The 23443-nt window shown below is 49.5% G+C and overlaps 2 protein-coding genes across 11 annotated transcripts in view; one reads left to right on the forward strand and one right to left on the reverse strand.

The window, feature by feature from the left end:
- SMOC1 (SPARC related modular calcium binding 1) overlaps positions 1-2725 on the forward strand; it is a 154603-nt gene extending 151878 nt beyond the window's left edge. For 2 of the 4 annotated variants that reach the window (XM_038545079.1, XM_038545080.1), the window contains exons 12-13: positions 103-156; positions 645-2725. In XM_038545079.1, the coding sequence (XP_038401007.1) occupies positions 103-156; positions 645-661 (71 nt within the window). In that variant the 3' untranslated portion in view covers positions 662-2725. The remainder of the gene's footprint in view (positions 1-102; positions 157-644) is intronic. The other 2 variants (XM_038545081.1, XM_038545082.1) reach the window with 2 other exon arrangements.
- Positions 2726-19827: 17102 nt separating this feature from the next.
- The window catches only part of SLC8A3 (solute carrier family 8 member A3), a 141320-nt gene continuing 137704 nt past the window's right edge, over positions 19828-23443 (reverse strand). For all 7 annotated transcript variants that reach the window (XM_038545087.1, XM_038545085.1, XM_038545086.1 and 4 more), the window contains one exon: positions 19828-21969. In XM_038545087.1, coding sequence (XP_038401015.1) covers positions 21593-21969 — 377 coding nt within the window. In that variant the 3' untranslated portion in view covers positions 19828-21592. The remainder of the gene's footprint in view (positions 21970-23443) is intronic.

The raw sequence follows: 23443 nt of genomic DNA on the forward strand, positions 1-23443 counted from the left end.
CATTCCAGAGGTTGGAGGAGACAGGCAGCCAGGTACAGAGGAAGCTCCACCAGTTCTCCGGGGCAAGGCCACTTGAGTATCATATGTTCCTGTTTGTTGCAGGTGGTAGTCTTGGCAGCTTCCCCCAGGACAAACAGGCAGGCCCAAACCCATTCAGTAAGTTGCTTTCTTTCCGGGGTCTCCTCCGTGGGCCCCCTAGATGCAGTCCTGGTAGTACAGCAAGAGTGGAGGCATTGGCCAAGTTACTCAGGCTCCCATTTTCCATGTTTGTTTGCTGAGGACACAAGAGAAAGATCAGTTCGTGCTACAAGGGTCCTGCCATCTCCACGTATAAAGTCACCCCTGGCCCTCCCAGGCTGAAAGGCTAGCATCTGGGGGTACATGGTTTATACAGACTGCACACCCCCAGCTGTGCTTCCTCGCCAAAGCCTTAGTCTCTGGAATGCCAAACTTGTTTCAGGGGCCATTGTGGTATGCCCCGTGGCCAAGGATGGGCCAGTAAAACTCGGGCTTATCTGCACGTTGAGGGTCCTTGCATCCCACCCAGCCCATATCTAACAGGCTGACCTTCTGATGAAACTGGTGTGTATAGTTGGGTTTCTCACGAACCCACCTCTAACTTCTTGCTTCTGCTTCCCCTTCAGTAGGACGCCTCGTCTAAGGAGTGGAAAACCACAGGGCAGGTGGAGAGACCAGGGAGGCAGGACGGACTGCCCGATGCCCAACCTTCACCAGCTCCCCAGGCCCGGCCACATCCCATGTAACATGAGTGGTGCCCACCGTGTTTGCACTTTTGATAACTCTCATTTGCGTGTTTTCTTTCTGGTTGCATTTTTAAACACCAGTATCTAATACCACAGTGGGAAAAGGAAAGGGAAAAAGACTGTTTATTCTCTCTCTTATTGTAAGTTTTTGGATCTGCTACTGACAACTTTGAGGGGTTTTTGGGGGGCGGGTTTGGGGGGAGGGTGTTTGTTTCGGGGACTGAGAAGAAAGAGATTTATATACTGTACATAAATATATATGTAAATTGTATAGTTCTTTTGTACAGGCGTTGGCATTGCTGTTTGTTTATTCCCCTCCCTCTCCCTGCTCTTGTGGCGGGGGCTCTGGACACATAGCCCAGCTTTCTAGAACCCAGACTGTGCCCATAGCCCACCTGGATTCCATTTGGAGACTGACCCTGTGTGTGTGCGTAAAGACTGGAGCCCGCAGATTATATTGTCGACTCCATCGGTTCTTTTCTGGTGGGAGGGGGGTACTGCCCCTTGCTTTAGCTGTCAGAGCTGGCAAATCACTGGGCAGTTGGCCTTCTCGAAGGAGGTTGGGTTGGGGGACAGATGGGAGCTGCCCCCAGAGGGAGGGCGGTAGCCAGCACCGGCACCAATTCTCCCGTGCCCATGTGTTCCTGCTCTCCAGACCCTCAGGCGGCCCACAATCCGTCCATGGGGACGCCAGCATCCTCGTAACCCCACTGGTCCTCGGAGGATTTGCATTACATCGTTTGAAACCTTTTCACCCATGTTTAGCATCTACTCTGTAAAGCACGAGAAGGGAGGCAAAGGAGAGAAAGACATGCAGTGGGGCCTTCTATGTAGATGTTGGACGTTTAAGCAGTGGAGGGACGAGGACAAAGGCCCCTCTGCTGAGAGCAGGGCCAGCTCCCCGCGGACGCACAGGTGAGGCTTCCTGAGGCTGGCCCTCTCTACACCGGGTCAGACGGGGTCTTCTCCACTCTGTACCCCCCTTGCCGTCCTGTCCTCGAGGTTATCACAAGCCTGAGGGAGGAGTTGGGCTGGTCATCTCATTGGTAACTCAATGGTTTCATTGGTTTTTAACCTAATATCGAGGTTCCTTCTATTCCCTCAAATACCCCTAAGGGCTTCCAGGCTCAAGGCCAATTCCAGACCAAAACCGATCCTGGGCCTCCTACTTCTGCCACCGGCCCCCTTGCCCCGACCCCGGAAGTGTAGGGCCAATAGCCCAGCTGGGAGGAAATCCAGGCCTAGCCTTCCACAGACATGTTATTGGGATTCCCCTGTAGGCTGCCCCGGCTTCCTCTGCCTGGGTGGTGGCTGTGCCCCTTCAGACAGCCCTCACGCAGAGAGCAACGAGGGACAGTGTCTCTTCCCTTGAGCCGCTGTGGCAGCATTGAAGGAGGGCAGGTAGCCCGGGGCTGGTGCCCCTATGGGATTGCTCTTGGAAATCTGGCCTCATCGGGTGTCCCACCCAGCATTCCCCTAAGTGCGCCCACCTCAGCAGACTGTCCCCCATTTTGGGTCTGGAAGGCATTGGCGCCATAAGCAGTGGCCCACTAGAGGCCTTTTCAGGACACGCTCCGGTGGGGCCTCAGGCCAGAGAAGGTTCTTGCTATTGTGGAACAAGTCCTAGAGGTTGTCTCAGGGGTGACTGGAGGCCCCAGGCCAACATGGTAAGGAGGAAAGGGAGCCCCCCTCCCTTTGTTGGCCGGGACCTGCTGGCACGGCAGCGTGCTAGAGCTAGATGGACCTCCAGGAGGCCTGGGCCCCTTTCCCTGGCCCGGAGGAAGCATGAAAACACAGAGAGGGTGGCTCCCTGTGGAAATTCAGAAGCCCCCTCCTTCCCCAACCCTGGCGTCTTCGCTCTCACACACGTCTAGGCTGTGCTGTGTGGCTTTCCTTTGTGAGGAGGGAGGGAGATCTTTGTAGCTTGTTTTATAAAAAATAAAAATGGGTGAACCTTGGTAGCTGTTGCCTCTTTCTTTGGGTGGCTCCCTCTGATGGAAAGGTTTCTTTTTCTGAAAAGTTTATTTTCCCTGGTCCAGGTGCCCGCCACTCGGATTCTAGGAAGTGCGAGTTGTCAGACTAGAAGGGAACCTGGAGGTGGCCACGAGGTGTCACAGCACTTTGCTGTGAGGACATTGACCCCTTTGGCCCTCACCTAACATGTTTGTGCATCTCTGCAGTTCTCCCTCTTGCCTCCCCAGACAGCTGCCCCACCCCACCCCACCCCCCAGAGCATCACTGGAAGGTGGCAATGTTGCAGGCAGGACTGGGGGGGAAGCCCACTCCATGGCTTCAGGCTGGTGGGGCTGGGCACATCCGCCATAGTCCCCATCTCAAGACCCCAGGTAGGAAGCAGCTTAGACAGAGTGCAGACCCCCAAAGGGGTTCATGCTATCCGTGGGGGTCAGGTTGAGGCTCCCGGCCTGGCTCATATTGCTGGGGGGCTTCGGGGGCATTGGCAGCAGCTGATGTGAGGCTCTAGATGTTCCCTGGTGTTCCTAGCATCTCTCCCTTTCCCCCCTGTCCTCAGGCACAAACGACCCTGGAGGTGGCTTCCTCACCACCCTCTGACAATCTCGTCCAGATTTCCTTTGCCACACTCTGCCCCTCTGTCCTTTGCCGGTGAACAGAACATAATTTCTCTGGAAAATTCTCCCCTAACCCTTTCTCTAGCTAAGTGTTTCTGGCAAGTGTGTAGCCCCTGAATGTCTGTCACGCAGGTTTAGTGCGGACACCTTGTCTCCAGGCTCCATGCTCACTGTAGCTACAGGCCTTGTGGTATTTATGACCACAGTCCAATGAGACATGTCTCTCTCACCGTTTCACAGGATTCAGACTTGGGAATTCAGTGACTTGCTGGTGGCTCTCCCCACCCCCCCACCCCCAGCTTTTCTGTCCTCTCCCGACTGCCTTTCTCCAGGGGCCAGAACAACAGCCTCTTCCCTCCTGGCCGGCTCAGCCCCCAGGTGGTTGCATTCAGCTCTGAGTACATTTTTCTCAGAGCAGTTTAGAGTTTCATTAAAAGCCCACTGGTTTGCAGAGGCCTATCCCAGGCTTCAGGGACTGGGAGGAGAGACATAAGGGAGGCACTGGCCCATGTGGGGTGTCATCGGGAGCCATGAGGCAGAGCCGGCCTCCAGTAGAGAGACCCAGCCTGGCATGCGAGAGGCCAGGTGTGAGCTCACACTTGAGTGCAGGGCCAGCCTGCAGCCCCGTTCAGCCTGCCTCTGCCTTGTCCAAGGCCAGGAGGACCGTTCCCGGTAGCAGTCAAGGAAAAGACAGATCAGATCCAGCCTGTTTTTTCCTTCACCAGGAGCCTCCCGAGCCGTGCCTAGCCTCCGGGGGGAGGGAAGGAGCGAGGGCATTTTCAGCAGGGGTGAGGAGAGAGGGGTAGCGCTGGGCTTGTGCTGCCATCAGAGGAGAGGCCCGCAGGCTGCTAAGCACCCCTGGTTCTCTAGAGGACCCCGGGGTGGGGGATGGGAAGCTGGCCGCACCACGCCCTGTAGGAGAAAACCCAGACAGAGCCAGGCTGGTCCCCTGGCCATTTACTCCCAAGTTTCTGAATGGCCCACGAGGGCACGAGTGTGGTCTCAGACCTTCTCAACACCCCCATCTTCTGCTCTGTGGCACTTGGCTTCTGTTCCATTGTGCAGGTGGGGACAAGGGACACTTTTGCCTTTTTCATGCAGTGCCACCAAATCGAGCCCTCATCCCTATAGCCTGGAATCACTACTCCCTTTTGCGTGACTTCCATGAATTGATGTGGAGAAAGGTCATGACCTTGGTTACATGCCTGCCCCCCGAACGGGTTGCTAAGTGCGTGACACGGGTTTCTCTTGTTATTTCTTAGCAAATCTCGGTGAGTGCTCTGGCCAGTTCCTTCTACTCTTCCAGGTCACCCCCGGCCAACAGTCACCAGTGCGGCCTCAGGCAAGGGGCGCCCTGTCAGGGTTCCTTTGCCCGGGGTCTTCCCAGCCCAGCTCTGACTGTTGCTAATGGTCCACGATCCTGTTTGGGGCACAGCCGACCAGGACAACCCTGACCATTCAGGATGCGGCCTCTTCACTGGGTGATGGGCCCAGGGCTAGCGTACTCCTCCCAAGCATCCGGAGAGACCCGGAGCGGCTGCAGTAAGGGGCTCGGCGCCCCTCAACCGCTTGGACCACAAAGGCGGTCTCATTCCTGCGACTTAGCCGTCGTCGGCCAGCAGGGGGCGCTCGTCTTTGTTGTCCTCACGCAGGACCCACAACTGGAGGCAAGAAAGGGGAGGTGAGGGACGCCTGGGTGGCTCAGCGGTTGAGTCTGCCCCCAGGGCGTGACCCTGGAGACCTAGGATCGAGCCCCACATCCGCTCTCTGCATGGAGCCTGCTTCTCCCTCTGCCTGTGTCTCTGCCTCTCTCTGTGTGTCTCTCATGGATAAATAAATAAAATCATTTAAAAAAAGGGGGGGGGGGCGGGGAGGTGAGGGACACATGGTAAATTGCACTCCGGTTCCTAAAACTTCCATCTGGAAGTGACATGTCGCATGGCCCACATTTCATTGACTAAAGCAAATCACACGGTTCCCACCTAACTCAAAGGCAGCTAGCTGGTAAATGCCCAGAGTAGAATTAGAAATATTTAGTGAACAACTCTGGCGACTATCACAACGTAGATTATCTTTGTGTTTTCTTTTCTACACTGATTACAAATTGGCAATCTGTACGTTGTGCAAGAACAAAAGGACTTGCTTTTCACAGTTTACGGGGCGCATTTTGTGCCCCTTGTTCCTGATAGACCACATTTATGGTACAGTGTGACTGTGCCCTCCCTCCTGTGAGTCTCAGCGCCCCATCACGCACCCCACCCCTGGAAGCTACATCTCTGGTGACGGAGGCTCCCCAGTGCTTGACTCAGAGAGGGTAGAGAGCCCCAGGTGAGGAATCTCAGGGCCCTGGGGACAAACGTGGAATGTGTCCTTTGTGGTCACTATTTTCTGCTGTGCTCTACTGCACCTTCCTTCCATGTACCTTGAGATCCCTTATGACAGCTTCCCAGCGACTTCCCTTAATTGTAAGCTCAGTTCCGCCTATTACAAAACCTCCTTCTCCAGCTTGATTTAGATCCTTCTTCCCCCCTGTCCTGGCACCATCTTGAGCGGGCACCCTGACTGCTGGCAGGAGAGGAGGGGGTTCGGTCAGGCTCTGAGACAACTCCTCCTCTGCCTTGTCATGACTCAGCTCTTCCGAATGATGGGGTAGTGGAGGAGGGAGAGGAAAACCATGCGGGCTTCTTAGCAGACCACAGCTGTGTTCCTCTGTTCTTGGTGGCAGCCTCTCACATTGCCCACTGTGTAGTAGGTGCCCCAGTACTGGCTCTTGTGGGGGGCTCGAGTCGGGTCCTAGAGTGAGCATCCCCACTGCACAGGGACTTTCTGTGGGAAATTCAGCTCTAGCTTGACCTCTTTCACACTTCCCCACACCAGGGTACCCCATGTCTACTTTGTTCTAAGGCGCCTGCCTGTGGTTTTGTATCTGTGATATGACTCATGCCTGGCTCGCTTCTGGGGTGTCCCTTCATCCATGGGAAACACACATCATTGCGCCGGAGCAGACTGACCCTTGGTGCCTCCTGTCTTGTCTCTGCCTCTCCCCTGCCTTGCTGCAGTAGGTTGAGGAGGCTGGTCAGCAAGGCTGCTGCATTGTCCAATTGCAAAATGAGGTATCAGGCCTGCAGCCGGCCTAAATCTCCAGGAGTGATTCTCCCTGAGTCTCCCTGCTTCTTCAGCTTCAAGGACAAGGAGAGGAAGCAGTACAATGATTCCTGGTTCTCACTCTCCTCTCTCTTCCTGCAGCCTTCTTTTATGGATTGGGATGGGGAAGGGTGGCTAGTTGCAGAGTTGCTTCAAGTATTGTGCTCTCCTCAGGGAGGGTGTCAGGCTCCAACTGTTGCTCTTTGGGATACAGGATACTTAGCATTTTAAAAAAGATTTTATTTATTTATTATAAATAATCTCACAGAGAGGCAGAGACATAGGCAGAGGGAGAAGCAGGCTCCCCGTGGGGACCCCGATGTGGGACTCGATCCCCAAATATGGGGATCATGACCTGAGCCAAAGGCAGACATTCAACCATTGAGCTGCCCAGGTGCCCCACTTAGCATATTTTTTCTTAGTTTTGGGCCTTTATCACTAATTTTTGGGAAATAGAAATATCCCCCCTCCAAGTACTGTTACGGTGGGTTTAATGATAGATGTAAGGGAAGTTGATCCCAGAGGGAATCCCCTAGTAGCTCCAGTCCCAGGACCAGGGACCCCCAGGGGTTCCTACCATCTGAGAATTCTAATGGGCCTGCTGGCCCAGATAGGTCTGTCCTTGGGGCATCTACCCCAGGGCCAGGCAGGACCCCTGGGACCCACCCATCTTCATTCTTCACATAGCCCTCTGTGCTGTATAAAAACATGGTCTAAATTCCCACAAGTAACCCCCTGCAACACGGGCACAATGGAAGCAATTGGATCTCCTCAAGGAGAGTCCTTTTAGATATGTGACCTGTAACTACAAGTGGAAGCCCCAGTCCTTTCATTTTTCCCATCTTCCCACTGCTCAGTGCTTAGCAATTCTTTCCCACATGCCTACCTCCTCCCTCTTAAAGACAGAAACTCTGTTTTCTTGAGATCCAGAACTACCCTGGGCTGAGGTGAGCTGATTCCAGGATGTTCGAACTGACCTCCCTGAACACAGGCCCTTCAAAACACTTGACTGGGCATGGAAGGGACCTGGTGGGGACAAGGATGGTTCACAGCCAGAGAGCAGAGCAGGACCCTAGGCTCGATGCAGGAGGGCAGGGAAGCTTTGCAGCATCATCTTCAGGGAGGCTGGTGGGGCATCGGCAGGAGACGGTGAGGAGTGGCCCTGGGCAGCAGCAAGAGCCCAGCTCAGGTGAAAGAGTAGGGGTCTGTGTGGCCTTACACACCTGTGGTATCAATTCCCAGGTGTCTCAGGACAAGTCCTGGACTGAGAGTCAGAAGATCAGCTTATCTTGTTTAGCTACCAAGCCACCACCTTTGGCTTTGGGCAGTTCCCTTCGCTTCACAGACCTGGATCCTTTCTGGCCAGACTCTGTGCTCTACTGCAAGCAGGTAAGCTGGTCTTGCATCCACGGCTCCTGTGTTTCAGGGAAGAGGGAGGCACACGTGGAGAGGGAGGGGTCCACACAGCCTGAATGCCAGTGCCCAACAGGGAGTTGTACCAAACATGGTGTCAGCAAGTAGGGCAGGTGTGAGAAGGCCCCCTTGGAGAGGAGCCACATGATGGGGCCGATCAGTAGGAAAGGCAGAAGAAAATGAAGAGCTGAGATGTGCATGCTTGGGGGTGAGGAGAGGGGAGGATAAGATGCAGACCAAGAAAGAGTGTGCAGGGGGAGGGAGAAGAAAGTCAGGAAGGAATTAGTGGTGTGGCTGATGGGCTGACCCCCTGGGAGAAGCATGGGGTGGGTGGGAGGCGTGGTGGGGCTGGGGGAAGAAGGGTGGGAGGAAGGAGACACCTCAAACTGGAAAAACAAACTAGAAATAGGCTGATGTCTCTGCTAGGCTGTTGGGGTTTGAGGTTTTCACATTTGTGACTAGGTTTGCAGGGCAGCGTGTGGGCTATTTCCCATCCAGAACAGATGCTCAGGAGAATGGGGACTGCACCTGAAATCTGCTACTGGGATTATCCCCGTCTCAGACCCCAGCCCGGTCTGTAGAGTCCAGGCTCCTGGACGCTTCCCCCTGGGTGCCCCACAGACCTGAAAACTCTGATATGCCTAAAACTGGGCGCATCATCCCTACCTGCCTCTTATAGGTCCTTGCCAGGCCTTCCCCAAGCTTGGAACCCCAGAGCCCTCCCTGCCTCCTCTCCTCACCATCCTTCCTTCCCTGTCTCTCCTGTCAGTCACCACGTCCTGTAGGTGCCCCCCTCCAATTCTCTGTGCCCTCCCCTCTGCCCATACCACCACCATCCCATCTGCTTCTTGCAGGAGTCCAGAGCTGTGAATGGCCTCTGGTCTCTACCCACTCCCCACCTCAACTGCCCACGATGCGGACGGCTAGGACTGAGCTAAGTGAAAGGCAAATGGGATCACAGTACTCTCCTGGAGTCCCTCGGGACTTGGGGGGTAGGTGGGGGGCAGACACTGAATTGTGTTTTCAAGCCCTAACTTCCACTGTGACGGTATTTGGAGATGGTCCCTTAAAGGAGATCATTAAGGGTAAATGAGATCAGAAAGGACTGGTGTCCTTATAAGAAGAGGAGGAGACACCAGAGAATGTCTCTGTGCAGAGAGAAAAGGCCACTTAGATACAGTGAGAAACTGGCCATTTAGCAGCCAAGAGGAGAGGCCAAACCAGAAGCCAAGCCTGATGGCACCTTGACTGTGAATGTCTAGCTTATAGAACTGGGAGAAAAGAAATTTCTGTTGTTTAAGCCACCTGCTTGTGGTATTTTGTTACAGCAGTAGATTAATATTAAGCTTCTGGGATAAATCTAATTGCCTCAGTTTAGCCCAAGAAACTAAACTTCTTGGTCTGGTCCTGATCTTCAGCCACTCTTCCCATGCACACTTTGCTGCACAAATATACAATCCCATTCCTGGGATATTGCCATGCTGCCCTGGTGTGCATGCAGTTAACCCTGTTGCTTCCATATTCTGTGCTCTCTGCAAGTCGAATAAGTGATGGTGCTCTGTCCTACCTGCTACTCAACGGCTTCACGTTTCATGTCTCCTCCTGGAACAACAGCAGCGTCAATAACAACATAAATAATCACAAATCTATGATGCAGTGTGATGCATAAATTACAGCAGTATTACAATCATTGCAATCATTGTATTTTATCCCCACCCCCTAAACTCTAAAGTAGATAGCAATATATTAAGTATGTAACTGAGTGAAAAATAGAAGACTTAAGACCTTAGGTGACATAGTCAAGATCATCCTGCTAGTAAAACGAGAGCAGGACTTGAACCTAGATCTGCACAAATGAACCACTCTCTGCTCTCAGTCTCCCCGCAGCATTGCTAAACTGCCTGGAACGGATGCCGTCATCTGTCTTTATGGCTGATGATGCCTCATCCTTCAAAACTTGGTTCACCTCATCTGATTCACAGTGCTTCCTCCTAAATGCTCCCAAACCACCCTGCTCTTACCTCGCTACCACCCTGAGCTTTAAGGAGGGAAGATAGTTAAAATTGGAGTCTCTATTTTAAGGTCTCTTCTTAATTTATCACGGCGGGGGACAGTTAGCTGAAATCTTCGAGGTGGTGAAAAGATTTTCTTTTTGTTTGATTTTTTAAAAAAGACCTAAGATGGAAACAAAAATATCTCCACAACAACAATAATTATTCTTCTCGCTAATGTTTGAAGCTCTACCCAAGCATCACTTCTGTCTGGAAAAAAAATCCCCAACTTCTTTTTTCATTACATGCTGCTGCTTCCTACATCCGTCCTAGCACCTATCACTGCCTGGGTAATAATCATTCTCATGTCTGCCCCTTCCACTAGACTAGAGCCATCACCCTAAGGCTTAGACTATCTTGCAAACTTGAATGAGGGCAGTTATAGTAAAACATTTAAAAGGTGTGTGAGATACCCTGAGATGTTTATGTGGGAAGAATTATGCAATCAGCACATTTGATGGTAAAATTGGATACACAGGTAGAAAGACACTGAGGCTGTGTTTACAGAGCGTATTGCTCTCTGTGTATTTGAGCATGTAATGAGATGTATATGATGAGAGACTTGGGAGGGGGAACAGTAGAGCATGATGGTTTGGAACAATGGACTTCATCTTTGAAAAAGCATCAGATTCACTTGAAGGGCTTGTTAACCACAGTTTGCCAGGATCCATCCCCAGTGGTTGGGAGTCAGGGTACAGCCTGAGAATTTGCTTTTATAATAAATTCCCAGGTGAGGCTGGTGTTCCTCATCTGGAACCATACTTTGAGAATCATTGGTTTAGAATTTGCTTTTCAGTGTCAGATGGATTCCAGGATACATTCAGATGCTGCTAAGAAGTATTTGGGTGACTCTGGGCAAATCACTTGTCTGCTCTGAGTCCCAGATCCTTCATCTGTAAAATGGGGATAATAATCCCTCCTCACAGGGTAACCACGGAGTTTCAGTGAATTAATGAGAGTAAAGTGCAGAGCACAGTGCCTTGTGCAAAGCTGGGGCTCATTCTCTGGGACCTATCTTCCTCCCCCTCTTCCTCTGTATTATCAGTGAACTTTGGTGCTGGGAGGAGCCTAGAAAATCATCTGCTCTAATGTCTATGCATGAAAAATGCAAGACCAAGTAAGTGAAGTAGCCTTCAGATCAGACACCCAGCTTGTGGAAAAGCCAGAATTAGAATCCACTTTTTGTGACCCTTAATTTAGTATTCTTAATAGCACTTAATATGGAAATCTAAAGAGGGATATGACGTCTATGAATGGAAAAATCCATTAACCATGAAGAAAGGAGTGTGTCCACTGCGGTGCTGAGTGGTACATAATGTCAATATCTAAAACATGTTTAGGGAGGAGGTTAATGAGATATACTTGCTGAGGCGGTGAAATAAGGTAGAAATAGCATGACGAGATACCCATTCCACTGCAATAAGGTGCGATGAGGGGCTGTATTCTAGGAAGTTAGCTCCTTGAGGAGAAGCTAAGGGTGAAGTGACAACTGAATGTCAGTAGCAAAGCCATGTGGAATATCAGGGCAAGGAGGGACAGTGGCGACAGCTTCAAGTATGAGAGTCCCCACCTGGCTTTGCTATAAACTGGCTGTGTGTCCTTGAGCAGTTAGCATCACCCCTCAGGACTTCCTATGTTTTCACCTGTGACTGCTTATTACCTGTCAGGTACTTTGCTAGGTTCGTTCTCTCATAAAATCATTGCAACAACTCTACATGGTGTGCCAGAAATCACCTGCCTGACTCTCTAGTTGTATTCTTTCCCCTTCTCCATCTACTGTCTGCTCTATCATGAAAGGCTGGCTTGTGTGAACTGCATCAGTGGAGCTCCTCTCCCCTCTGGATAACCAGAAGTCCAACAGGAAATGGAGATGGAGAGTGAGAAGGGAAGGCGGACAGGGCAATTATCCTGGTTCTTCTGATAAGATTGACAAGGGCTGTTTGTGTTTTTCGACATCAATTGCTCCTAAGAGGCTTATCTACATGACTGTCCCTCTCAGTTCCAAAAACCTCTTCTTCCCCTAAAACTTGTACCAAGGGGTGGTAACAGCTCCACTGCTACTGGTCCTGGATTTCCAACACTTACACACCTTTTGTCTGTCACAATTTCAATGTTCTTTGCTTCTATTGAGATTCTGACTGATACAGAATTGATAGTGGAAGTGGCACCAGGAAACAAACTCATACAACGGGACTCTGGGTTTAGGTCAGTCATGTATGAACAACCCAAGGATAACTTCCATAATGAGGGCAAATGTAACAATGGTAGCTCATGGTAGATGGTGGCATCATGATAACTCAAATTACCACTGAATGTGGCATGGTCAAAACTGGAGGGCAAGCTGTTGGGAGATCAAGTGGTTCTAGCACCTAGTCACGAGGGCAATAACAATGAGTATAAAAAGTGTGGAGTCACCTGATTCTTTGTATGACCTTAGATATCATACATAGGAGAAAAAGACAAATTAAAAGCTGTGAATATGCACATGGATGAGTTGAAGTACCCCCAGGAAACTCTAAAGCAGTCCCTTCTCTCCTGTAGGCACTGAGAGGACAGGGATATGGACCGAGCCCAAATCACTACGTTAAGTAAATGCTCACTACTATTGGTTCTCTTGAGGACACAGGAGGAGAAAAAATGAAGTGACATGTGACTTAAATTAACCATAGAGAACATGTGCCTTACCCAAAAAACTATAAAATTAAGACTTGTAAGGCAGCATTCCATTATAAAATGGAAGGTGCAAATATTGAACCCAGGCCAGTCCGGTGAAGATGGTGCCCGTAAATGCAAAAACAGGTGACCTAGACTTCTGTGGTACCTGTACCTGCAGCTTTGCTGCCTATCCTTCAACCACACTATGGTTTCACAGATAATTCCCTTCTATCAGTTAACAAGTGAGGAAAAAGCACAAGCCCACTTCGGGAGTGGATCTGCACAGCGTGCCAGCACCAGCCAGAAGTGGACAGCGCCATGCTACAGCCCCACTTGGGTCGTCCTCAAAGACTGTGGTGAACGGAAATCTTCCCAAGGAGACAGAACATCAGGCATGTATATGATTATCCACTTTGGTCTGAACTATAGACCTACACTGACTCAGGCAGTGGATAACAGATGATTGGATCATTGAGGCTTTGAAAGAAAGCCTACCAGTGACAAGAAAGTTTAGGGAAGATATGCATGTATAGATCTCTTGAATGAGGACTGTAGTATGAAAATACTAGTGTTCTCCATGAATGCCACCCTGAAACCAATCATGGTGATAGAGACTCAATAATAAAATGGACAATTTGACTCCTGCTGTGGATCTAGTTGGCCTTTTCCCTAGTCACTCTGATGCCTGTTCAGTGGACCATGTATAAAATGGCCTTGGCAATAGAAATAGAGGCTATGGTTTAGCTTGAGTACATGGGTCCCTTCAAAGAGGTTCATTTATCCATGGATGGATGGACAGACAACCTGCTAATAGCAATTGATAGGCCCTTGATATTGTACTATATCTCCTACAATGATCAGCTAGTTACTTGGTAGTAGGTTGATTACATTGGATCATTCTCATCACGGAGGAGGTAGCAGTTAGGCTCCACAGGGAAGGGACACAAAACCTTGGTTTGGATTTACCCATAGGTTTTCTGCTAACATCTCCTCCATTCATGGATTTCAGCATGCCTTATCCATTGCCATGATATCTTTCACAACATTGCCTCTGATCAGAGGCACTAGTCTTAGCACATTTCTCGTAACTTAAAGGCAGCTGGCTTGACATTATATAGGAATGATCTGATGCAGGCTCAGTTATAGCACCAGCTAGTAGATCATACCTTAAGTTGGGATCCTACTATCCCAAGTGATAATGCCTTTAGTTGGGATCCTACTATCCTACTGAGTGCACTTATGCTTTAAATTGGATATCAGCATATAGTGCTGACTGCCCTTAAACAGGAAACAAAGGTCTGGAAACCAAGAGGTGGAGATGGGGGGTGGGGGGTGATCCATCTCATTATTATGCCTAATAAACACTTTGAAGAGTTTTGGTTTTTGTCCCTATAACCTTGGGCTCAGTAGGTTTGGAGGCCGTAATGCCCAAGGGAGAAATGCTTCCACCAAAGAACACAGTTTTGGTTCTGATGGCTTGGAAGCTGAGCCTGCCCCCTAGTCATTTGGGGCACTTTATGCCAAAAAAAAAAAAAAACAGTAAGCAGAGAAGATCACTGAACTGAATGGGGTGATTATCCTAATTACTTGGGGGAAATTGGGTTGTTGCTATATAATGAGGTAAAGAAAGACTATATTTGGAACCTGGGGATTCATTGGAGGTTCCTCTTCATAGTCCCTTGCCTGAAAGAGCTCATCAATAAAAAACTAGAGCAATGGACCAAGAATTGAAATTTTATGGGAATGAAAGTTTGAGTCATCTCGCCAAGTGAAGAACTTCATCCAGCTAAGATGCTGGCTGAGAGTCATGGGACATGGGATAGCTGGTAAAAGATGACAGCATTACACAGTAGAAGGTACATGTATAGAGACTACCACTTAAAGGTAGCAGTGGTACTGTATTCTTACTGTGTAATGTGGTCATAATATTTTAGGGTGACTAACAACTCCAGTTTCTCAGGACTGAGGTTTTCCTAGGACATAGGAATTTATTTCATTGCTAAACCCAGGAAAGTCTTTGGAAAACAAGAATAAGTCATCCTATTCATGCTTCTCACTCTATCAATAAATACTATGAAATAAATAGTGCTTGTCTTATATACTCAACAAGTGCATATGAAGGTAGTTAGTGGTTACTTTAGAATCTGGTAGACCTAGAGGTTAAGTCCAACTACGCTACTCACCTGTGAGATGACTAAGACAATTTAGATTCTCCCAAGGCTTCCCCTCCTTCTGAAGGCAATAGGTGTTTCTGTCCACCACTACCTGCCTTACATATTAGCGTAGAAGACCCTATGTGGCCTGTTGCCCTTTCCCATGCCACTCTTTTTTTTTTAATACCAAACATATCTGTCTCACTTCTCCATTGTGCCAAGGGGCTTTCCTGACTTGAGGGTCCTGGTACCCATTGATCATCCCTCCAAATCTTAACCTCTGCGCCCTGCCCCCTGCAGGCCAAGGAGCTAAAAACCTGTTTCCACAGAAGCAAGACTACTGAGTTTTACCCCACCTCCATGGAGCCTGCATAGTCCAGCAGATGGAGGGATGCCATGTTGGACATAGTGGCCTGAGGCCATCCACCTACTTCCTTGGAACACTGCTGGATCTCTCAAACACTTCAGACCCTGATGGCACAAGCTGTAGTATTTTACCACAAATAAAGTTAAAGGAGCATTTCCAGGATGTATGTTAGGTACTGGACACTATGGTAATGGTCTTAAAAGATGGTTCATTTAACTTTTGCAAAGATGTATTTTTTTTAAGAAACTGAGGCATAAGGAGGTTAAAATAACTTGTTTAAAACACCACAAAAATGGTAAAAATGGTAGCACCAATATGTGTAAAACCAAATGCAAGTACCTCAAGCCTTGACCCCATAGCAGATGTCATACGTACAAATGGTTATAGGGGCCAGGTGGATCATATGAATGAGAGAGGTGGGCTGGGTAGGGACTCTAGTGAACTGAGAAAGTAAACCCTTTTTACATAGGGTGGCCACTTATCAGACCCATGGCTTATTGCCACATGAGAATGCCTATACAGTATGGGCCAAAGAAGCTGAAGTCCACAATTTTACACAAAATGCTTTCATTTCAAAACATGGGTAATTTGTTTTAGTTTAATTCCATTTAAAAAAACACTTCATTGATTAAACACATCAAGCTTCCTGACCACCAGGTTTTAACTACTGTCCTACAGTCATGGAAAGAGAAATTTACTGAATGAGGAGAATCCAAGCCAGAATGTTGATCATAGCAGAAGAGCAAATAGTTATCACATAGTGTAGAAGTCCCCTCCCCCCCGTCATATAATACACAGTTCTAATAAAGGGGACTGGAGAGAAACAGAATGACAACCCGCTCTGCTGATATATATGGTGGTCAGGAAAAACCTGAGGTACAGCAAAAAAAACTAAGACTAGAAATCAGAATCTAAGGATTTTGAGGCACCAAAGTCTCCCTTGGGTCACTTCCTTTCCAGATATTTAAGATAGAATGATAAATTCCCTTTGAGTTTATGAGTAAGAGCTAATCTCATTTCTTATACAGATAGTTTGATCCCTTGTTCTCTTCTGACAATGTAATAAATGTCACATGACTTACCTACTAGGGTATCTATTTACTTTCTGGGAATCTTTTGGGATACTGTTTCTCAAGAAGATGTCTTTTGGACCAATCCCTCCCTGAGGCCAGGTAACTCTCCATCCTTAATGCTAGACTCCTCAACCCAGATCACTGTACTGTTGTGTAATTTCCCCTTGGAAATTTCTATAGTTTGGCTCTTACTGGAACATCAATCCATTCAGTTGCCTCTAGAGGAAGCTCCTTGCTCAGCAAGGACGTAGCCAAAGGGAAGGAGAAGGGAACTGAAGGATGATGAGAGGGCCTGCTGCTGGCTGGTTTCTTCTGCCTTCCCCCTGGATCCTGGCTGCTTCCAAGGGGCTCCCTCATGGGCTAGATCTGCCTCCTGGGAGCCTCGTTCTTTGTCCTGGTGTTTGTCATTGGAGGCCATGATGTTCTGAAAAAAGCTTAGAATCGCAGTCAGGAGACTTGTGTTTGTGTCCTGCCTTAAAGATCTATGTGCTCCTGGCAATCATTTAGCCACTCAGGACTTCAGTGATAAAATGAGAATAATATCTACCTCTGTGGATCTTATCCAACTTAGACACATGTATATATAAAAAAAGTCTTTTTGTAAACCATAAAACTTCACATAGACATAGGTCAGATTGCACTTGACCATTGATATTAAAAATATCTATCTGGGCAGCTCCGGTGGCTCAGTGGTTTAGTGTCGATTTCATCCCAGGGCGTGATCCTGGAGACCCGGGTTCGAGTCCCACATCGGGCTCCCTGCAAGGAGCCTGCTTATCCCTCTGCCTGTGTCTCTGCTTCTCTCTCTCTCTCTCTCTGTCTCTCATGAATAAATAAATAAATAAATAAAATCTTTTAAAAAATCTATCTATCTTTAATCACAGAGGGGTTATGGCAGAGGCACACATTCATAAAAATTTTATTTTCTTGTAAAATAGAGTGGACACTAAGAAGTGCCTGCCTAGCCATATCTGTATTTTCTAGTGTTCTCTGCATTTGGGCGGGATAAAGTGATTTAGTGTTTACTAATGGGAGTACAAGCAAAAGTAGTGAGTATCACTTAAGAAGGCAAGGCAATCAGAAGTGTGTGTGCCTTCTTTAATTTTCTTCCCGTTTGCTCCCAGCTGAAGGGACTCCAAGGCCCCGGAGAGTGATAGAATTGCAAAATGGAAGGAAATCGAGTTCCCGAATCACCATGTGGAAGAAAGCTATCTGCTACTTGGGAACATCCTCACTGGGTCATTGCATGAGTGAGGAAGCAAACTTCCATCTTGTTAAGCCTCTGTCATATTGGAGGTTTATTTATTATAGCAGCTAATATTAGCCATTAGATAACAAATGAATCAAGGGAACGGGAACATATGGCTCAGGCAGTAAAAAGTGCTGAAAATGAACATGTGCACAAAGGCTGGCAATGTCTTTTTTCACACTAATACACGGGCCATAGGGCCAAGGAATTACTAAAGGACATCCGCAATGCTCTATCAGGTAAGGTGGATAGGCAGTTCGATGTCACACACACACACACACACACACACACACACACACACGTGCACACACATGCATGCATTCATGCATGCACATGCACATACCACTTTTGTGTACGTATTCCAGCATGCCAGGGTGAAAGACAGAAGTCACAGGCCTCTGAGGCCGTTTAAGACTGTATTTTGTGTGTCAAGGACCTTATTTGTAGTCCGATTCAGAGTGGAGATGGAGCGGTACAGGTCATAGAACTGAGCCGTGGTGGCGTCCAGACCAGCACTCAGGCCTTCAGGTTCCCAGGCTTTTCTGCTCAACCCTCTTTCCCACTCACTCTGATTTATCCCAGCTTCTCCCTTTACAAAGCCTAACATCAGGATAAGCCAGAAATGACTCAAAAAGGGGGAATGAGGGGCAGCCTGGGTGGCTCAGTGGTTAAGCCCCTGCCTTCAGCCCAGGGCGTGATCCTGGAGAACCGGGATTGAGTCCCACGTCAGGCTCCCTTCATGGAGCCTGCTTCTCTCTCTGCCTGTGTCTCTTCCCCCCCCCCCTCTGTGTTTCTCAAATAAATAAATAAATAAATAAATAAATAAATAAATAAAATCTTTAAAAAAGGGCGGGAGGTGGGAATGATAGGTACAAACGGATCTCATGAGTTTGCATCTACCATATCATCAGCTAAAGGGCATTTTTCATTTTCACCTTAGTAGCTGGCAAAGAACCAAATGAGCATGTTAGCCAAACCCTTCTCCTTGCCTACGTTTTTTGTGTTGTGTTGTGTCCTCTTGAACTCTATACTCCATGCCAACCATCATTATTCCAGGACGACACCGTATTGTGGTTTACCTCCATGCCTCGGAGCATGCTGCTTTCTGCCTCTCTTTCAACACCAGGGCCCCCTCACCAAGGTATTTTCTTCCTTCAAGATCCTACTTAAATGTCATATTCTCTGTGAAGTTTTTCCCGGTGCTTCCAGGCTGAGTCAGTATTTCCCATGGTACCTGCTTAAGCCATTCTTAGAGTACTCATGACATAGAACTATAGTTTTAGTTGTACGTTGGTGGTTCATAGACTTCATGAGCTCCTTCCTATCACTTGGCTTTTTGAAAAGGGCGATAGTGCATATAACGTCACCCCTCTTCTTACCTGAGTTGTTCAGAGCAGGAGTTCAGACAAAGCCACCACTCCACAGGCACCCCGGCCACCATGAAACAGCCTCCATCAAAGGATTCTGTTTTCTGGGAATGGCCCTTTGGGGATGGGAGATTGGTCACATTCTCCCATTGAGAATTCGCTCTCTGAGAAGAGGAATGTCCCTGACAATTGTGGGAATGGAGCTGTATGGTCATGCCATAGTGTCCGGGCTGGTGGCTGTGCTCAACCATACGTCAGATGAGCAGGGCGGACAGGGAGCTCCTTGGGAGGGAGAGGAAGGGGCCAGGTCTGATGGGGAGATGGGGGTAAGGACTTGGGGAACTATGCCATTTGGGGGAGAATGAACTTGGTTCCTGAGGGCTTTCAGCATCCTACAGTCAGCTGTGCCTTCTACCTTGGGTTCCATAGGAGCCCCCCACCGCCCCCCAACCCAGACCTCTGCAGCATTGACCCCCTCCACTTCTTAGGCTAGGTTAATGGATTTGTTTCTTGCAGCCAAAAGAGCCTTGGTTAAGAAAGTGTTAACCTCGCCCCTGGACTGTGAGTTGCTTGAGGTCTTCCTTATATTCCAGTGTAGGTCAATGCATAGACTGTGTTCAAAACCCACCTGCTGAATGGATGATAAGTAAACGAATGAATGGATGTGCCTATTGGTTATAAATCCAGGGCCCTGTTTGCCTGGCTGGCCTCCTGCTCCACTGTGCCTTTCTGATACAAAATGCTCTTCCCCGTCATCACCGCAGCTCTGCTGCTCCTGTCCTCCAGCGTCCGAACGTCCAGCTTTTGACAAGTGGCATTTTCCTGAAGTATTTTTTGCTTTAAAAACACTGGGTCTGGCACACTGGGATCTGAGGGGATGGCAGATGCAGACAGGATATACAAATAGGAGACAACACTTTCACCTCAACCACTTCTGCTCCCAAAGAACCCCAGCTGGCCCCCTGGACCTTTTCCTGAAGAAACATGGAAGAAGCAAGCTGTATTTAGAGAGATATAAGTATAGCTTTTATTTTTTTTTAAACCAACCCAACATTTCCACTGGCAACTGTCAACATAGCTTATGACATGAGCACTGTTTCTTTTTTAGTTATTTTTTTAAGAAAAAAATGTGTTTAAAATTAAACAGGTGTTTTTTAATTTCTCTTTTTTTCCCCTTAAAAAATGTATTTATGTCAATGCAGAAAGCCTAAAGATCTGTGGGCAGTTTTGTGATGATTTCATATGTGTGTTGGTGTGTGTGTGTGTGTGTGTGTGTGTGTGTGTGTATTTTAAAGCCAGGTCCTTTCCAAATTTGTTGGGAGAAGGTCTGTAGGCCACGGCAATCTCTCTTTCTATAAACCCAGGCTCCGTGGGATGATAGCAACTAAGATGCCTCTTTACTGGGGCAGGAAATAGCCCACAGGCTGGAAAAAGAGCTTCATGAGGTTTAAAAACAAGCAGGAATGTGGGAGAGATGAGAAATTCCAGTTCCTATCTCGTGAAAATGCTTTCAAACATGACCTGAGGGTTCAGGAGAGGTGGAAGGAGCCCCTAGTTTTCTTATCAACCTCTCAGTGTTCGCAGTACCTCAAGAAATACAGTCAGACCTCTTAGTGTGGCACGTTAGTAAGTGAGGGGGTGGTGACGCTGACATTTCTCCGAAGCACTGACATTTTAAATATAACCTTTCCTCTTCAAGATCTCACGAGGTGGACAGCTCTTCTCCTCAGCCTCAGATACGAAGCCAAAGATACTCAAGAAAGCCATCTATCCCTTTTGTTTTTCCCCAGCTGCCCTTGGTCATAGCGTACCATTCCTATTTTTGTCCCACATCTCCCACGTGGTGGGTCTTCCTGCAGAAGGATAAACGTATAGACACGGACACAACGAGACAGACAGAAGCAATTGGAAAGGGCAGGGAAGGGAACCAGACTTTTTTCTTTTAAACTGGATTTGGACGAAAGCATGTAACACTCCTCCTGCCCCGGCCCCCTGATCTCCAGCGCTCCTCATGGGCATGCAAACTCACTTCCAGCCAGAGGCCATCACTCTCCCACGGAGAAGACAAGCGGAGTGGGGGGGGGGGGGTGCGCAGGTGGCCACAGAGACAGTGCTACCAGGGAGAGGGGAGGGGGGCGGTGGAGAGACCTCGCCTCTACCTGTCATCAACGACGCACCGTGAATTCCTTCACAGCACCTTTGTTACTAACTTCAGAAAGACAAGACGGAAGGAACGAACAATGAGCTAATGAGCGACGCCAGATGGGAAAGCCAGCAGTCCTGGCTACGGTGAGGTGAGAAGAGAACCGAGAACCGAGAACCGGAAAGGGGCCTTGGGGCTGGGCCTGCCGTCCCCCCCGGCGGGCTGGGCTGCGGGAGGGAGCAGGGCTGTGCGGGACCCAGAAAGACAGGGGACGCCCTGCCCCCAGGGAGGGAGAAGCCGAGGAATAATCGGGAGGCGGTGGAAGGGCCTGACCTCTGCTGTGGACGGGGGCCAGGGCTTGGGGAGACAGGGAGGAGGTGGATTTGTTGCTGTTGTTGGTTTGTATTGAATTAAATGCTTTGTCAGGTGGGTGTTTCCTCCGCTGTGTTTGATGGGTTAAGACTCTGCCCTTCCAGTGGGCGGCCGGCGGGGCCTGGGTGGGGCGAGGGTCCTGGGGCTCGGTCCGCCGCCTCTGCCGGAGGCCCAGGCCGCGCGGTCCCGGGGCCAAGTGCCCTTCTCTTAGGAGAAGTCCGAGGCCTGTGCTGCGGAGGCCCCACTCCGCAGCTCAGAAGCCCCTGATGTAGCAGTAGGCCTCCAGCGTGGCAAAGAGTATGTAGAGGAGCCACAGGCTCACGAAGAGCCATGTCGTGGCCAGCTTGCAGCCGCGGGGGCCACCCAGCTCCCCGCCCAGGTGGGGCCGCCGGCGGTACAGGAGCACGCTGATGCAGACGAACGCGAAGATGGTGAAGAGGGTGACCGAGAAGGCCAGCGTGCCGGCGGACACGTAGAACTCCTGTCCCTGCAGGGCCCAGTAGATGGCGGCCACGGACCAGGCCAGGCCGATGCCCAGGAAGACGTTGATGGCGTTGCTGCCCGTGACGTTGCCGATGGAGGCATCAGAGTACATATCCTGGATGGCAGCGGCTTTGCTGGCAAACATGTCTGGAAAGAGGCAGAGATGGTGGGGGCTGGAGGGAGCCTGCGATGCGGAGGGCCCCCCTGTGTGTCCAGAGGCATCTGGGGCCCCAGGCCTAGCAGAGGAAGGAGAGGCAGGGGCTCTGCCATTAACAAGCTGTGTGGCCTTGGACAAGTCACCTCACTTCTCTGGGCTTCAGGCTCCTCATCTGCTGGGGTCTGAAGATCCCTAAGAGCCTACCGGTCCTGATATTTACTGAGTGGGCATGCTGTTCCCTTTGGATTATTTTTTTTTTTTCAGCAAGGGGATTTTGCCCCAGATCCCACAATCTGCCCAGGGAACCTTGGCATCCCAGGAAGCTGCTTAGGGTAGATGCCTGGTTGTACCCATCACGTGGGGTGTTAGCTCCTGTAACACAGGGCACAATGCCCCTGGACTCAGCATTGTGTTAGGCACTGGATTTATGGGGACAGAGGACACGCCAGGGAACCATGAGGAATGGACTCGAGGGAGACAGGGCTCTGCCTCTATAGTTAGTATATGGGGCACAGAGTTCTGCAAGCTGTTTGACTTCAGATGTTGGCATGGACTATAGTAGGCATTGGAAGGACCGTCAGGGACATCTAGCCACTCTTTTATTTCACAGGTAAGGAAAAAAAGGGTCAAGGAATCTACCCAAGGTAATAAGACATTTGGCCTTAAAGCCCTCATGGAAGGGCCCTTTGCATATCATCACCCCAAAGAGTCTCCGGCAAAGCCGTGAAACCAGCCAAGTGCACCACCATATAACCTTTATCAAGCCCCTAATGCTGCCAGCTGCTCCCTGGGCCAATTGCAAGGACTTGGGAATGTCCCAAGCGCTCTCCTTGCCTGCTTGTCCTGGCTTGATTCCTTGTTGCCAATTTTCTCAGATCTCCCAGAGAAAACCTCTTGCTTTTTCTTGCCTGACCTCGCTTTTCCGCCTCTGATCCCCTGGAATTTCTCCCCACATGTGTTCCTTTTCCCCTGTAATAGTTCTGCTCCTTCCCCCGCCCAGTAGCTCCCATCCCTTGAGGCCTTGAGAACAGAGATCACAGGGTATCTCCACCACAAAGCCTCCCGTGGATCATCCATCTAATTTCCTACTACCTGATACATTTCCAGGATACCCAAGCCTCTTGCATTACTAATGTATGAAACAATCCCTCTACTCTGGGCTGGGGTTTGGGGAAGAGGTTTTCTGGAGTGTCATGTCCATTGAGTTACTCCTCGGAAGGATTTATTCTCTGAGTCCAGGAAGGGTTTCCCTCGGTCCAGCCAGCAGAGTCCTATCTGATAGGACTCAGCCTCACCCTCTTGGAGGAGGATGTTTTCTCTTCTTTGCTGTGGCAGCAGGGAGGCTCCCCTGCCAGGAGTTCAGGTTCAGATGCCCTGGACACCCAGCTGAACTAAGCAAGGAGCCTGAGCTAACACAGCCTTCTGCCTGCTAACTGCTCCTTGTCATTCCAGCCCAGCTTATAT

Source organism: Canis lupus, chromosome 8, assembly GCF_011100685.1.
Source record: "Canis lupus familiaris isolate Mischka breed German Shepherd chromosome 8, alternate assembly UU_Cfam_GSD_1.0, whole genome shotgun sequence".
Lineage (NCBI taxonomy): Eukaryota > Metazoa > Chordata > Mammalia > Carnivora > Canidae > Canis > Canis lupus.